The 13,756-nt window shown below is 42.3% G+C and overlaps 1 protein-coding gene across 1 annotated transcript; it reads right to left on the reverse strand.

The window, feature by feature from the left end:
* Positions 1-5,228: 5,228 nt before the first annotated feature.
* On the reverse strand, positions 5,229-12,382 carry RAB39A (RAB39A, member RAS oncogene family). The gene is given in 8 exon segments (XM_032678757.1): positions 5,229-6,658; positions 6,660-6,775; positions 6,778-6,803; positions 6,805-6,846; positions 6,848-6,934; positions 12,062-12,266; positions 12,269-12,289; positions 12,292-12,382. Coding segments are annotated over 8 exon segments (705 nt in total). The 3' UTR covers positions 5,229-6,541.
* Between the last annotated feature and the right edge of the window lie 1,374 nt (positions 12,383-13,756).

Genomic DNA, 13,756 nt, shown 5'->3' on the forward strand with positions numbered 1-13,756 from the left:
CATCACCCTTTTAGTTAATAACAATGGCATTCTGGAGAAATTGCCTGCATGTGGGAGTAAAGATTACTGTTGCTTTCACTTAAACTTGACTAAGATTTTGGTATCCTAGCATCACCAGAACCACCTATCCTGTGCATCTCAGTGTGACCCCTTTGTTCTTATGCCAACATTGTCCTTTAGCTTAAATAGCTTTGCACTCCCTGATGTTTTTTCTTCTCTGATGTATTTTTAGACAACAGTGCTATTCCCTCCCAGTTTCCTTGCTGGAAAACCTTGCACTTTTTGCCCTAAGTGACACTGAGGATGATGTGAGGTGGTGCAAAGTGACTGTTTGGAGGCAGAACCTGCAGGAGGGTTTTTGTCGAGGCCGAATTCCTCCTGGGACATAGAGAAACACATGGTGTGTGTTAGGCAGAATGTGGCCATTGTTCCTGCCTAAGCACAGGGTTGCAAAGAACTGCTGCAGGGATTTACATCTGATCTCCAGTGGTTTTTGGACAGCTAGAAATTTACTGTTCCATTCACTGTGTACTTGGGGACTTAAAGTTGATCTATGAAGCATGGTACAGTGAAAGAGGATACAATGTGAAAAAACATGTTCTGTTTTTCTGACACTTGTTCACATATGCATCTCTTTTTCAGTGCTCGGTAAGCTTTGTCTCTCTGTTTTTTTAAAAGCTTCCCTGAGAATCAGACTCTTTTCCACAGAGAACTGGACAGAGAAAAATCCCAATAAAATGAACTGTGAATTTCAGTGGTCTGATTGACTGATTTGATACTTGCATCTTCTAAACTTGTGTCCTGGCATAGCTCTTTTAATACATATAACACAAACTGTACATCAGGGAAATGAGAAAAATTATCTGCACAGAGGAGGCTTTTCCCTCTGAATAATAAGCAGTAATTATTTTTAAATGACAAACTAATATAAATTATTACTAAATAGCCTAAACTATTTGCTAGTTTAACCAAAATGGACAATTTTTGAAAGTGCTTGCAGAGCAGCGCCAGCCTTGAAAGGTTTTTATTACTAAGATTATGACTGGAATATTTTCCACAATTCCTACCCTCAGTTTTAGTACCTTAATACTTAGCAACTACCACTAACATTTTCAACTATTGCCCTGCTCACTGTCAGACCATGGTGCAGATATGGCTTCTGACAGTCCCTTCCTGTAAAGAAACCACACAGGGGAGAAAGTGAAAGGGGAAGAAGCCTGCAATGTAGATATAGTGCCAGCATAGAGTTATACCCAGACATTCCTGCAGCTGTCCCACAAAACTAACCTACCCTTAGGGAGCTGCTGGAGTTGGGGAGTCAATAGGGTGCATCTCTGTGCTGACTACAGGTTCTTGGCACCACGTGGTGCTCTGCATAGAGGTGGACGAACACCATTCTGTTCTTGTCCCAGAGTGCAGGGTTATACATCTGTCTTTGTGGGTTAAAACCAGTTTTCTCTGTATCATTGCATTTATTGTAGTCTTTTTTTAGAAAATTGTAACTCTGACAAGAACCCTCTCTTGAGTTGGGTTAATTTCTTCCGCCAGTTTACTTTTAAACCAGCACAGTTACACAGCAGCGTCCTAAAATGTGCCTTTTTCTGAAATAGAAATTATTTAAATACTTTCAAAGACAGGGATCCACTCTAGAAGCTTGGGATTTGCTTTCTTGCCAATTGAATTCCTCAGTTTGAATTTAAATGACGATTTACCTGCTATTACATAAAGAACCTGCTGCTCTCCATTCCTGTCTGGCCCCTGTGGACAATGGGCAGTCATGGGAGAAGACGACATGTGAGTGCTGTGGTGGCGTTTGCAGCCAAACAATTGTTCCCCGGCTCCCAAGTGCGTATATTATATTTTTGTGGATTTGTGCTATCAAGCTCTTTTCCTAGACACATTTTGGTTGTGTGTTTGTTGTTCCACTGATTGTCTGTGGGAACCGCGACTCCACGAAGAAAAGCAATCTCTCTGTAGAGTCCTGTGTCTATATAGCTGTTTCTTCCACATTAAAAGTCCTGCTTAGCAAAATACTTCTATATTTGCAGAACGAACTTAGTTTTCTTCACACTCCCATTGATTAAGTGTTATGCAAGGTAAATTGTCTTCAGGAACCTGTACAACTTCTCAGTCTTCATATTATGCCCAACTGGCACATTTTTGGTCACATTACTTTCATTAGAATTGCACATTCACTGAAACACGATAAACAATTCTGCCATGCTAAAAGGTAAAATTCAGCTTTTTCATAGCTGTATTTGCTTCACAGAGGGGGTAAATGTTGCTGAGTAAAACAACAGCATATGTAGGTAGTCAGTTTTTAGAGGAGAGCCTCATGAATTGTAGTAGCAGACCCAGACATCGAATTACCACTAGGAATGAGCTGGGAAGGAAGTATATGTGCATTCATGAGATAGTAATATTTTTTCTCTGAGAATCAGGAAGGTGAATTTTTCATTGAATTCTTCTAGTTTTAAATACATTCAATAATACCATTATCATCCTTAAGGAACTAAGCAATGTAGGTGTTTCTGCGCACAATTAAGTACTAGAGCAAAGGCTCACTACACAAATGCTTGACTTATTATTTTTAGTCTGCTTATTTTGTTGTGCAGTCCTATCCATTAGGCTTTTTAGGGAGACTTATATTTTACAGATTCCTCTTTTAGAATTTTAATTTCATTCACCTATTTGAAAGATTGTCTAGAGACTCAGAGAAATGAGCAATGCAAATGTTTGCTATTGACAATTGTGTTTTGATATTTAATGATTTCTTAAACAGTCCAGCATGTTTGTGTTATGGTTCCATGCTCATGAAGAGAATAAACCCTCAGCCTTCTTTCTTTCTCTCCAAGGCTTAATATAGGCTGCTGAGATTGCTGTGCCACCTCTGAGTAAAAAGAAAAGGCAGAGACTTGCAGGAGCTGATGTCACATGCTGAGGTCTACAGCAAGGGGAAAACCACTCTCCCTGGATGTTAATTATGTACAAAGAAGGCAACGAAGCATGTATTCTATACGGGAGCTTGAATGCTGAGACTGAAATATCTGTGATCGTGGTGCATCCACCCACCTTTACTTTAAGTAAGGCAACTTGGGTACCAGTAACATTTTGGCTGAGGCAGAAGGGATCTCAGCACAGGGCAGCACAGTGTACTTGGGTGCTCAGTCAAGCCTGTGTTATCTTCTGTGAACACAGGACAGTCACCAGCCTGAAGTTAGACTGGTAAGTCTATTCCATACTGAAGGCATAAATGAGCAGTATGAACATTTGCTACCTCAAAATCTTTTCCTTGGTTGATTCCTAATGTATAAGGATAGTTTATGCTTCTTACACAGGGCAGATATAATTATAAGCAAGCCAAAATATCTGAAGAATTCATGTGTAAAATATCTTAATGAGTAGAGAAAGTTATTTATTCTTCCTTATCAAACTTAAAATAAAAGCAATAAAAGTTAAAGATTTTAGGAGTCCAAAACAATACTTTTTATCCAATCATTTGCCAGGCCTGTGAATCCAAATAAAACCTTTCTCAAGGTACTTTAACAGATTTTTCCATTTCCTAACTGGGATTGACCAAACCTTAATTTGCAAAGTTGTGATTTTTTTTAATAAATATTTTCTACTTTTGAATTTGGCAACCAAATAAGATTTATCTAATTTCTGTAATTTCTGAGAATTTCATTGTTATCGGTATTCACCCTTCCTTGGGAGGAAAAAGAATATACATGCACTGAACTATAACCCATTATACAGCTTATTCAAGCTGTTACTTACATACCATACTGCAAAGTATCTGAAAACAAAACTATGTATTTCAGCAAACTGTCTATTTATCAGACATTTCTATTAACTGCAAATGTGTAGTGAGAAGGTACAGTAGTGGTTTAATATATCATAAAGACAGACAATGTATGAAAGTACATGTTAATCTACATTTTAGGAATTACAAATAAAACAACTATGTGCACAGTACTTTAAAATGCAGTGAACTTCTCTTCTAGTTGCATTGACAATACCAGTTCCTTACACAGTTGAATCTGGTTAAAAGCTCTATTCCCAGTGTAATAAACGTAACACCACAGGTACAACATTGACAATAGAGGTTAAGGCTCTGTTCTGACAATTGTTTATTTCTCTGTGCATACCTCCCTTCCATTCTCCTCTTATCCCAGTCTTTCCCCCCCCAACACACCCAATTGTTTTTATACAGAATGAAAAGCTCATTGTCTCCAGAGTATTCAGGAAGAAAATTTAAGATAAAAGAATTTAATCCAAATGTAATGAAACGTGTAAAGAAATGTTGATTCATAGTAATAGCAATACCTGGCACTTATCATTTTTTTTTTTTAATTAATTTGGGTATGTCAGAAGAAACCAGCATTCACATCTCATGATGCTAAACACTCCACAACAGGTAGCACACAGAGGATAGATTCCAGACTGAAAATCATAGAGTCTGATCAGGTCTCAGCAGTCTTTGTGAATTTGAGGAAGAACAATCATCTCTATATTTAAATTACAGAAGGTGAGGCACAGAAAATGTAAATGCCTTTCTCAGAGACACACAATGAACCAATGGTAGACTTTGGGTCTGTTGACTTCCCAGCCACTGATTTATATCTTGGCCCATTCTGTCCTCTTAAACAATGTAGAGGAGATCTGAGATACACGACATGGACCTAGTATCATAAGGGAATCAGTGTCAAATGCACACAGCCTGATTCTGCACTACCTTTGGCATCTATAGTCATGTTTACTTTGTAAAGAGGGCCTAAAATGCCCTCAAATAAAGCTGATTTGGTGTCAATTACTAATATATGCACTTTAATAGAGAATCAGGCTTGCAGCAATCACTGTGGCACGTTGAGACTAGAATTAACTAACTGATTTAATTGCTAATGAATTAAGGCTGATTCCTTACATTAAGGCCTCTGTATCATTCCATGATAGTGTAACTGTGCCTCAGTGCAAGACTCAGGCTATAGAAAAACTTAACCTTTCAGTTGTCTTCGAAGTCAATAATTTTAGTAGCCCTAAATGTATAAAGTAACTGGAACCAAACAACCTGTCTTTATGCTATGGAATATTAAATAAATTATTGTAAAAGAACCTAAAAGTAACTCGAGGAAAACCCAATTATATGTTTGTTGAAAACAAAAATTAAATTAGATAGACTTGTTGTCTGGACTTGAAAATGGAGTACTGTACATGATAACACATGGTTATGAGTATGCCCAGATAAACTGTAGATGCTATCAACTCTGAAGATCAAGTTATCTTTTATACTGCTACAATAAAATAGAAATAGATTTATTTGGTATTTAAGTGCTAGACCTAGTTTGCATAAAGCTAGTGTGTGTTATATTCAGAGGAGTAGGAGATGACCTCAAGCTCAGTAAAATGCTACATGTTCACAGATTTCTCCTATTATTCTTAGTTATTAAAAGCTATATGGGTAGCTTTCTTAGAATAGGGGTCTCTATCTTGCTCTCTGTACCCAAACATTATTTTAGAATTCTTTTCCTCTACGAATGCTCTATTCATAAGTTTAGTTTAAAACCTTCCTTTTTTAGACAACAGTGTAACATTTGCTGGCTAAGAATAAAAACAGTCCTTGCTCTATTCAAATTTAAGGCCTGGGTCCCCATGGGTTGCAGCACTTTTTAACTTATTTTTACTTCTAGTTAGAAGTAAAATTCATTTTTAAAGCTAATACAGAATTGTTTGTGTAAATTAACCTAATTCTTAGGCATCAGTGTGGACTATGATAATTACCCAGCTGAGAATCTGGTCACCGAAAATGTACGTCCAGTGGTTGGGAAATCTGTTTGTATATAAGCAAATAACAGCTAGATCATATGTTTAGTTTCATTGGCAATTCAGAAAATATTTAATAAAAATTCAATTGTTTCTATTCCATTTTTGTATACAAATAAAATCTTTCTAAAACATTTCTTTCTCTTAGTAAGGCTTGTATTCTAGTCATATCAAAAGTGGTTGCTATTGGAGCATCTTTCAGTTGCTTTCTTTAGAGTTATCTTTCTTATCAAATTCTACAGCATTCTAAACTTTAATAGTCATTAGAACCTGCATTGAGTAAAGAATCACATTAAAAAAGTATAAGTTATAATATTTTCTTGTCCAAAGCTAAGGCAGGATGAACAAAAGTAATGAGCGTCATCTGATCCTCACTATCAAGCCTTGAATTTTAAACAGTATTCAAAATACAAAGCCAAGCGAGGATGTTGTCACGATGATTATTGCACTTTCTCAGTCGTCTTGCATTAGTTTTCCTTTAGCATATATAATTCTTTTTCTGAAGACCCAATATAAGTTATCGAACTCTGTAAGAAAAAAAGCACTTAAAGTTTTATGAATTATGACTAGACAGAAGGATACAAAACCAAATTACGTTCTATGATTCAGCTATATCATGATCTAATACTGTTTCAAAACCATTATTCTGTTATTTAGGTTGGCATCATTCTGAACACCCCATGGGCTCTTTGGCATGCTACAAATTCAGCAAATGCACGTCTTATGGGCTTTCAGCTTCTTCTGACGAATGTACAACATTTGGAACAAGCCACTCTGACACCTTCCCATCATCTTGATATGAGATTTCTCCATTTTTTACAAGTTCATAGAGTCTCGTGTAGAATTGTAAAGGACTCTTCAACATTTGTGGCATCTTTTGCTGAAGTTTCTATATATTTCATACCACAGTCAGATGACAGCTTTTCAGCTTCTTTAACCTCACGCTGTGACACTAGTCACATTTGTGCCCTACTAATAGGAAACAATCTGAAAGGGCTGCAGTGCATTTTTGCTTCTTCTAGCCAGCTTCACATGTTCAAAAGATCGTCGATTTGTGAGGTCGAACACTAGTAAGCACCCAACAAAAAAATGCGATAATAAGCGTGTTATTGATCTATGAAGGGGAAAAAAAAAAAAAAAAGGAAAATTAAAATGCATTTTCATTTTATTCATAAATAGATGACTTTTCCACATGGCAATGTGTTTTTATCTTTTATATGTTTTATTAAATAACTTTGCTTTTTTAAAGCTAATTATAATTAATTAATTTATCTATTAGACACAAAAATATTGGGTTTTTTCTTACATTCGAAAGTCACTTTCTAAACCTTTCTGAAGGGTTGACAGTGAAAGCCTCTTCATGCAACTTACAGGTCTCCTTGGGAAAAATGTTATGAATGCAGAGTTTATCTATAATCCATGGAAAACTGAATAAATCCTGAACAAGAGACTGAGTGAGCTTTAGTAAACAGATAAAGAGCATTAACCTTTGGAAGTCCCCCAAGCTGAAAGTAGAGGATAGCAGAGTACTCAGGAGAATTCAAAGACTCTCAGAAACAAGACATCCGAGTATGGACCATAGACAAAATCAGACGGGCCTTTCTTACGTTCTTTCATGACAGGGAATCTACTTAGGTGATTATACATGCTTTGGTAAGTGCTGCAAGATCAGACTCTAAAAGCAAAATTAAGTTTTTAACTCCCTTATTTTTGTCACTTTTTGAACAGAAAGAAAAAAACCCTTGGGTAGCATGTCAGGTTTGATGTAGTCTCACTTATTCATAAGGGATGTTTAAGTTTCCATTTCTCAAATTATCTCTATGCAGATCTTAAATTCTTGCTGAAATTATGGCTTCTTGTGTAAACTTTGGTTCAGCTCATTAATGTCATTAAACATGAATGATTCTATGCTGGCAAATGTTGGAACTTTCAAGAAGGAAAAGAAGAATGACCCTGGAAATTACAGGACTGTCAGTCTCAATTCAGTGCCTGGTAAAATGATAGAGAAGATTCTTCTGTGAGTTACTGAAAAGCACCTGAAGGACTATGCAGTCATCAAGGAAGTCCTGCTTGTCAAACCTAATTTCTTTTTCCAACAAGGTAGCCCACCCAGTTGATCAAGGGAAGCCAAGTTGATATAATCTTTTTTGGATTTCAGTAAAGCTTTCCATGCTGTCTCTCCCAGTATCCTTCTGGACAAAATGTCGAGCACACAGCTGGATAAACATGTCATGTGATGAGTGAACAACTGGCTCATGGGACAGGCACAAAGGGTAATAGTGAATGGGCTGACACCAGGCTGGTGGTCTGTCACCAGTGGGGTTGCACAGGGCTCCATCTTAGGGCCAGTGCTCTTCAACATCTTCATAAGCGACTTGGACATAGGACTTGAAGGTACACTGAGTAAGTTTGCTGATGATAGTAAATTAGGAGGAGCTGTTGACTCCCTTGAAGGCAGGGAGGCCCTGAGGAGAGATCTCAACAAATTAGAGGACTGGGCAATCACCAACCGTATGAAGTTTAACAAGGGCAAGTGCTGGATTCTGTACCTGGGATGGGGCAACCCTGGGTGTTCGTACAGACTGGGGAATGAAATCTTGTAAAGCAGTGCCAGGGAAAGGGACCTGGGGGTCCTGGTTGATGGCAAGTTGAATATGAGTGAGCAGCCAGGAGGGCCAACTGTGTCCAGGGGGCATCAGGCACAGCATCACCAGCCGGTTGAGGGAGGGGATTGTCCCGCTCTGCTCTGTACTGGTGCAGCCTCACCTTGAATATTGTGTGCAGTTTTGGGCACTATAACACAAGAAGGATATAAAACTATTAGAGGAGGGCTACGAAGATGGTGAAGGGTGTTGAGGAGAAGCCATACAAGGAGCGGCTGAGGTTACTTGGTTTGTTCATCCTGGAGAAGGGTAGACCTCATCTACAGCTTCCTCATGAGGGGAATTGAAGGGGCAGGTGCTGATCTCTTTACTCTGGTGATCAGTGACAGAAACTGAGGGAATGGCATAAAGCTGAGTCAGGGGAGGTTTAGGGTAGATATTAGGAAAAGATTCTTCATCCAGAGGGTGGTTGGGCACTGGAACAGACTCCCCAGGGAAGTGGTCATGGTGCCAAGCCTGACAGAGTTCAAGAAGAATTTGGACAATGCTCACATGGTGTGATTCTTAGAGATGTCCTGTGCAGGGCCAGGTGTTGGACTCGATGATCCTTGTGGGTCACTCCCAATTCAGGGTATTCTATGATTCTTTGTATTAATTACATCAGACTGTGGCTTTAGGGAGACTTTAAATCAGTCACAGTGTTTCTTTTTCATTATGATCTTACTGATCTTTACCAGATGAAGCAAACTTTCACTGAAATCTTTATCTAATTTTGAAGAGTTATTTTTATACTATGACTAAACACTTTATTGTAATGATATTAATTTTGAAAATACATATTGCTTACTGAAAAAGAATAAGCATAGTGTTTTATTTTCAAGCCATGTGTTAGAAGCAGAATGCATCTAATATCATGGTCTAGTAAAAAGTGGGTTAATATAATGGAAGCATCTCCACAGTATCTTGCCCCTACTGAAATGAACTCTCAGTTTTAGCACCACTACCAAGCACTTTATAGCACTGGAGGTTTCATCTTTTAAATGTATTATTGGATTTAAATACAGGAAAAGTAAACAAACAAACAAAAATCACATCAAAGTACATGATGTAAAACACAGCCAAACCAGCATATTGCCCTAAATGACTAATCTGAAGATAGAAAGAAATTGAGGGTGTACCCCTCATTTATTTTAGTTTGCATTACATACCGGAGCTTATACTCATTCTAGTAAGGTGTTAAAATTACTGATTATGTTGTTGTTGTCATCCATGTGGCACCTCACACAATGGGAGATTCTGCTTAGCGATGCCTTACTGATGTCAAAGTAAATATAGTCAGTAACCACCCTATCTGAGCTCCAAATAAGTGAACAGTCTTCCACTACTGTTTGCAGTGGAAATGGTGAGAATTGCTTTATTTGAGAAGTAATGCAAACAGTGCATATTAAAGATGATTTCTAAAACAATGCATGAAATCCAGTTCAAATACAGAAGCATCAATGCACTAGAGACATGTAAGAATTTTTCTCAAACAATTCCTCCAAGAAAGTACATGATCTCTTTCAAGAGAGTGTGACAGCAGGTGTGTCACGTCTTACTTTTCCCCTGGGAATGTCCCTTATGCCTGGGACCAAAATTAGGGGTTATTATGCAGCCAGTAGTTTTCTGTGCACATGCAGGGAACTCCCCTGGTAGCTTTAAAGACAGGTTTTACCTCCTCTGAAGCTCCAGTGCAAGGGAGCCAGAGCAGAATTGGGAATCAAAACTGCAAACTGATTGGTGTTCCCCAGAAGCAGATAACTTCTTGGAATAATTAGTTTTTCCCCAAGATAATCTTTGCTTGTGATCTGTAGTGTTCTCCATTATCAGAGAACAGAATGTGCAACATTTTAACCTGTGGTGTATAACTTAGTAAAATATTTAGAATTTCTTTGAGTAAATGTAAAACAGGCTATACAACAAATACTGTCATATTTGGTACACCAACTGACAAGAAACTCCTAGCACAAACCCAAACACAAGTATTTACAACTACTTCAGTTTGTATTTATGGGTATTAGAAAAAACACAGAGGTATACTAATGGTAAATTTAAAAGCAACTGACTGCATGACTCATCAGTGCACATCCACTGAGCATTCCAGGGTTAAAGGATGACCATCATTTGATTTTAAATGTATGCAAAATTCTCTGCATTTGCATTTCTTTCAGTTGAGTGTCTTGTAATTGTCCATCCTGGCTATTTGTCAACAAATTCAAAATAAAGAGATTGTACATCCTTAGTCACTTATTTACAAGCATACAAGCTGACTGGAAAGCACAAGGAGAATGAAAATGCTAAGAGCTTGCTATTATTCCTGCTAATTTCTTTGCTAATCCTTCAGCAGCCTGCCTGCAAGAATGTATATGAAGTTCAGAATCATGTAAGCCCAAGAAAGTTGTTTGTTGTTTCACTGTAATGCTTGTTATGGAATAAAAAGAAGTTGGTGTTCCCCGGTAAGACAGTGCAATCCCACCTCTTCAGCTGGGTGTGGGAATCTGCACAACTGTTGCGATGGAAGACAGGGAACATAAGAATTGATTCTGGCCAGCAAAGAGGCCCATTTCAACCCTCCTGCTAGCATCCCAGTAACAACAAGTGTGTAGGTTAGGTACACATAGATGGGCTATGCATTTGCCCCCACCACGAGTTCATATCTGTTGAACCTCAAGTCCAAATTAAAATCCATACCCAACTTGCCTGAACCTGCAATCATTACAGATACAACAGAGGCACAAGAGTGAGTCAGTTCATAAACTGGGGAATGACTGTGATTCTTTTTGGGGCAGGAAAAGAGGGTAGTTTTGCTACTTGTTTGTGACAGAGGGGAGAGAGAATTTAATACTCAGTGCAGCATTTGAGCTACTTTAGCTACAGTATAAATGGTAGAGGTACTATTGAAGGCTCTGGGTAACCATCAGTGCAGAGCAGATGCAGAAGGCAGATAAAACACTACTGAGGGACTGTAGCTGGCTGCCCCATAGCTTCCACACTGCCATGGCTGCACGGGTGCTCACGGTGTTGCTGTGCTGGAAGGAGGAAGAGCTGGGAGGTGGCCTGGTATCTCCAGATTGCATGTGATGGAGAGCTAATGGCAGAGGGAAATACTGCAGGGGAGAATGAGTTCGGAGGTGATGACAAAGTAAGAAATGCGGAGTTAAGCAGGGGCCTCTTGCTGCAAAGAAGGAAAAAAAACGTGGAGGAGGGATTGCTGCATTAGGTCCAGGACTTCAGGGGAAAGATGAGCGAGGGAAGAAGAAACAGGAGGAGGCCACTTGTTACCCACTAGTGTGAGCTGGGAGGGGAAGGGCAGCTGTTCCCTGATGTGTGTGAAGGGAAACGGTAGGGAAGGAAGAAGCTCCTGGGAAGGAACTGGTGGGCAGTAGGGCAAGTGGGATGGTGGGTCACGGGGCTGGGACCACTGGCAGGGGTGGAGGACTGTTTGGGGCACAGCAACCAGACTGGTGCAGGGAGATGTGTTCGGGGACAAGGCAAAGCCCTTGGGCCAGGAGATGCGTCGGACGATGAGGGAGGGTATCAGGGTATGCTCGGGGGCCGGCAGGTTTGGGGAGCAGGTGGGAGGGGGCCGGGTCCTGTACCTGAACCGCTCCTGCCCCGCCGTGTCCCAGAGCTGCAGCTTGACCCTCTTGCCAGGCTCGATCTCCACCAGCCGGGAGAAGAAGTCCACCCCCACGGTGGGATCGGAGTGCAGCGGCCCCGGGAAGCGGCCCTCGGTGAAGCGGTGCAGGAGGCAGGACTTGCCCACGGTGGAGTCGCCCAGCACGATCAGCCGGAACTGGTAATCCAGATCGCCGCGTCCATGGCGGCCCTGTCTGGCCCGGCTCCGCCTTGGGGCTCTTCCTGGGGCTCCTGCGCGGCCGGTGCCTGCACCGCGCCCCGATCGCCCCCACGCCCGGCATCGGCGCGGCGGGCGGGCGGCGGCGGGGAGTGCGCGGGGCCCGGGGCGCGGCTCCCGCGGAGGTAGGACGGGGCCCCCGCGCCCGGCGCGGCGGGGGCGGGCGGGGGCCGGGTCCCGGGTCCCCCCGCCCCGCTCCCGGGGCTCCGCGCCGTGGTCCCCGCCGGCGGCCCGGGCGGGGTGGGGCGGAGCGGGCGCTGTCCCTTCAGCACCGCGCTGCCCCGCTCCCGCCGCGGCTCCGCGCCCACGCTTCTCCGGCTGCCCCGGCCGCTCCGGCTGCCCCGGCCCTGCCGCCGCCGGTGTGCGCTGGGGACGCCTCTGCCGCCGCCTCTGCCGCCGCCTCTGCCGCCCGCTGGGCGGTGGCGCGGCCAAGCCGACCGCCGGGGCCGCCCTCCCACCGCGCCGTCATGTGCGCGGCGAGACGGGCCCTCCTCCGCGACACGGGGGGGGCGGGAGGGCGGGGAGGGCAGCTCCCCGCTGCCGTGGGGCTACAGCCCGCGCCCAGCCGCCAGCTCCCCCCGCGGTGCAGGGGTGGGCCGGGAGAAGGGGGATGCTGGGGCGGGGAACCCGGGCCGGCATGGAAAATCGTGGGTGGGAGACTGTTAAAGCGTGACTTTTGCAAAGAAAAGTGGGAGCGGAAAGGAAACACCGAGGAGAGGTGTGAAGGAACCGGATCGGCAGGTAAGAAAGGGGCAGGGAGCTGAAAGGAAGCTGTCCCGTGGGATGGGAGCTGGGCAGGCCGACCCGCAGAGGAACAAGTGCCTAGTCGTAATGATGGGCTGGGCAAGTGGCAAAAAGAAAAAGGAGAGTTAGCAATCCAGGTATCCCCGGAGAGAATGATGCAAACTGCCTAGAAAAAAAGGCATAATACTGGAAATGACAGGGACGTACACTCCTCATTTCCCAGTGGAACAAACTGCATGTATTGGGCCTTGGTGATAGTGCCTTTACCCACAGTAATAGAACAATTCTGCCAGTAGAGATGCCCGTGTCAGAGAAATCTCTTTGCCCCCCTGGGATCTTCAATTGAGTATCATGTTATGATAAACCTGCTGAGCAACAGATTCCTCAGGTTTCTTTTAGAGTCTCGGAACCACATGGGATAACAAACATGAACAGTCCTCGGATGGCTGGTAAGGGCATTGGAGTAAAATAAGAGGAAATCTTTGGACTTCTGGTAAACAGAATTGCAGCAGCTTCTTCTGTAGATTGGGCTGGGGTGAGGCAACCATGGGCGGAGAGCCTGAGAACCCAGCAGAGTAGCCTGGGAAAGCTGGGAAGTAGGTTGTTGCTGGCAGAAGGTCAACAGCAAGTGGATACTGATATGAATTAGCAGTTTGATAGTGAAAAGGACAGGGAGAGATGGGTGACATTTTTT

Source organism: Chiroxiphia lanceolata, chromosome 2 (genome assembly GCF_009829145.1).
Source record: "Chiroxiphia lanceolata isolate bChiLan1 chromosome 2, bChiLan1.pri, whole genome shotgun sequence".
In the NCBI taxonomy this organism is placed as follows: Eukaryota; Metazoa; Chordata; class Aves; order Passeriformes; family Pipridae; genus Chiroxiphia; species Chiroxiphia lanceolata.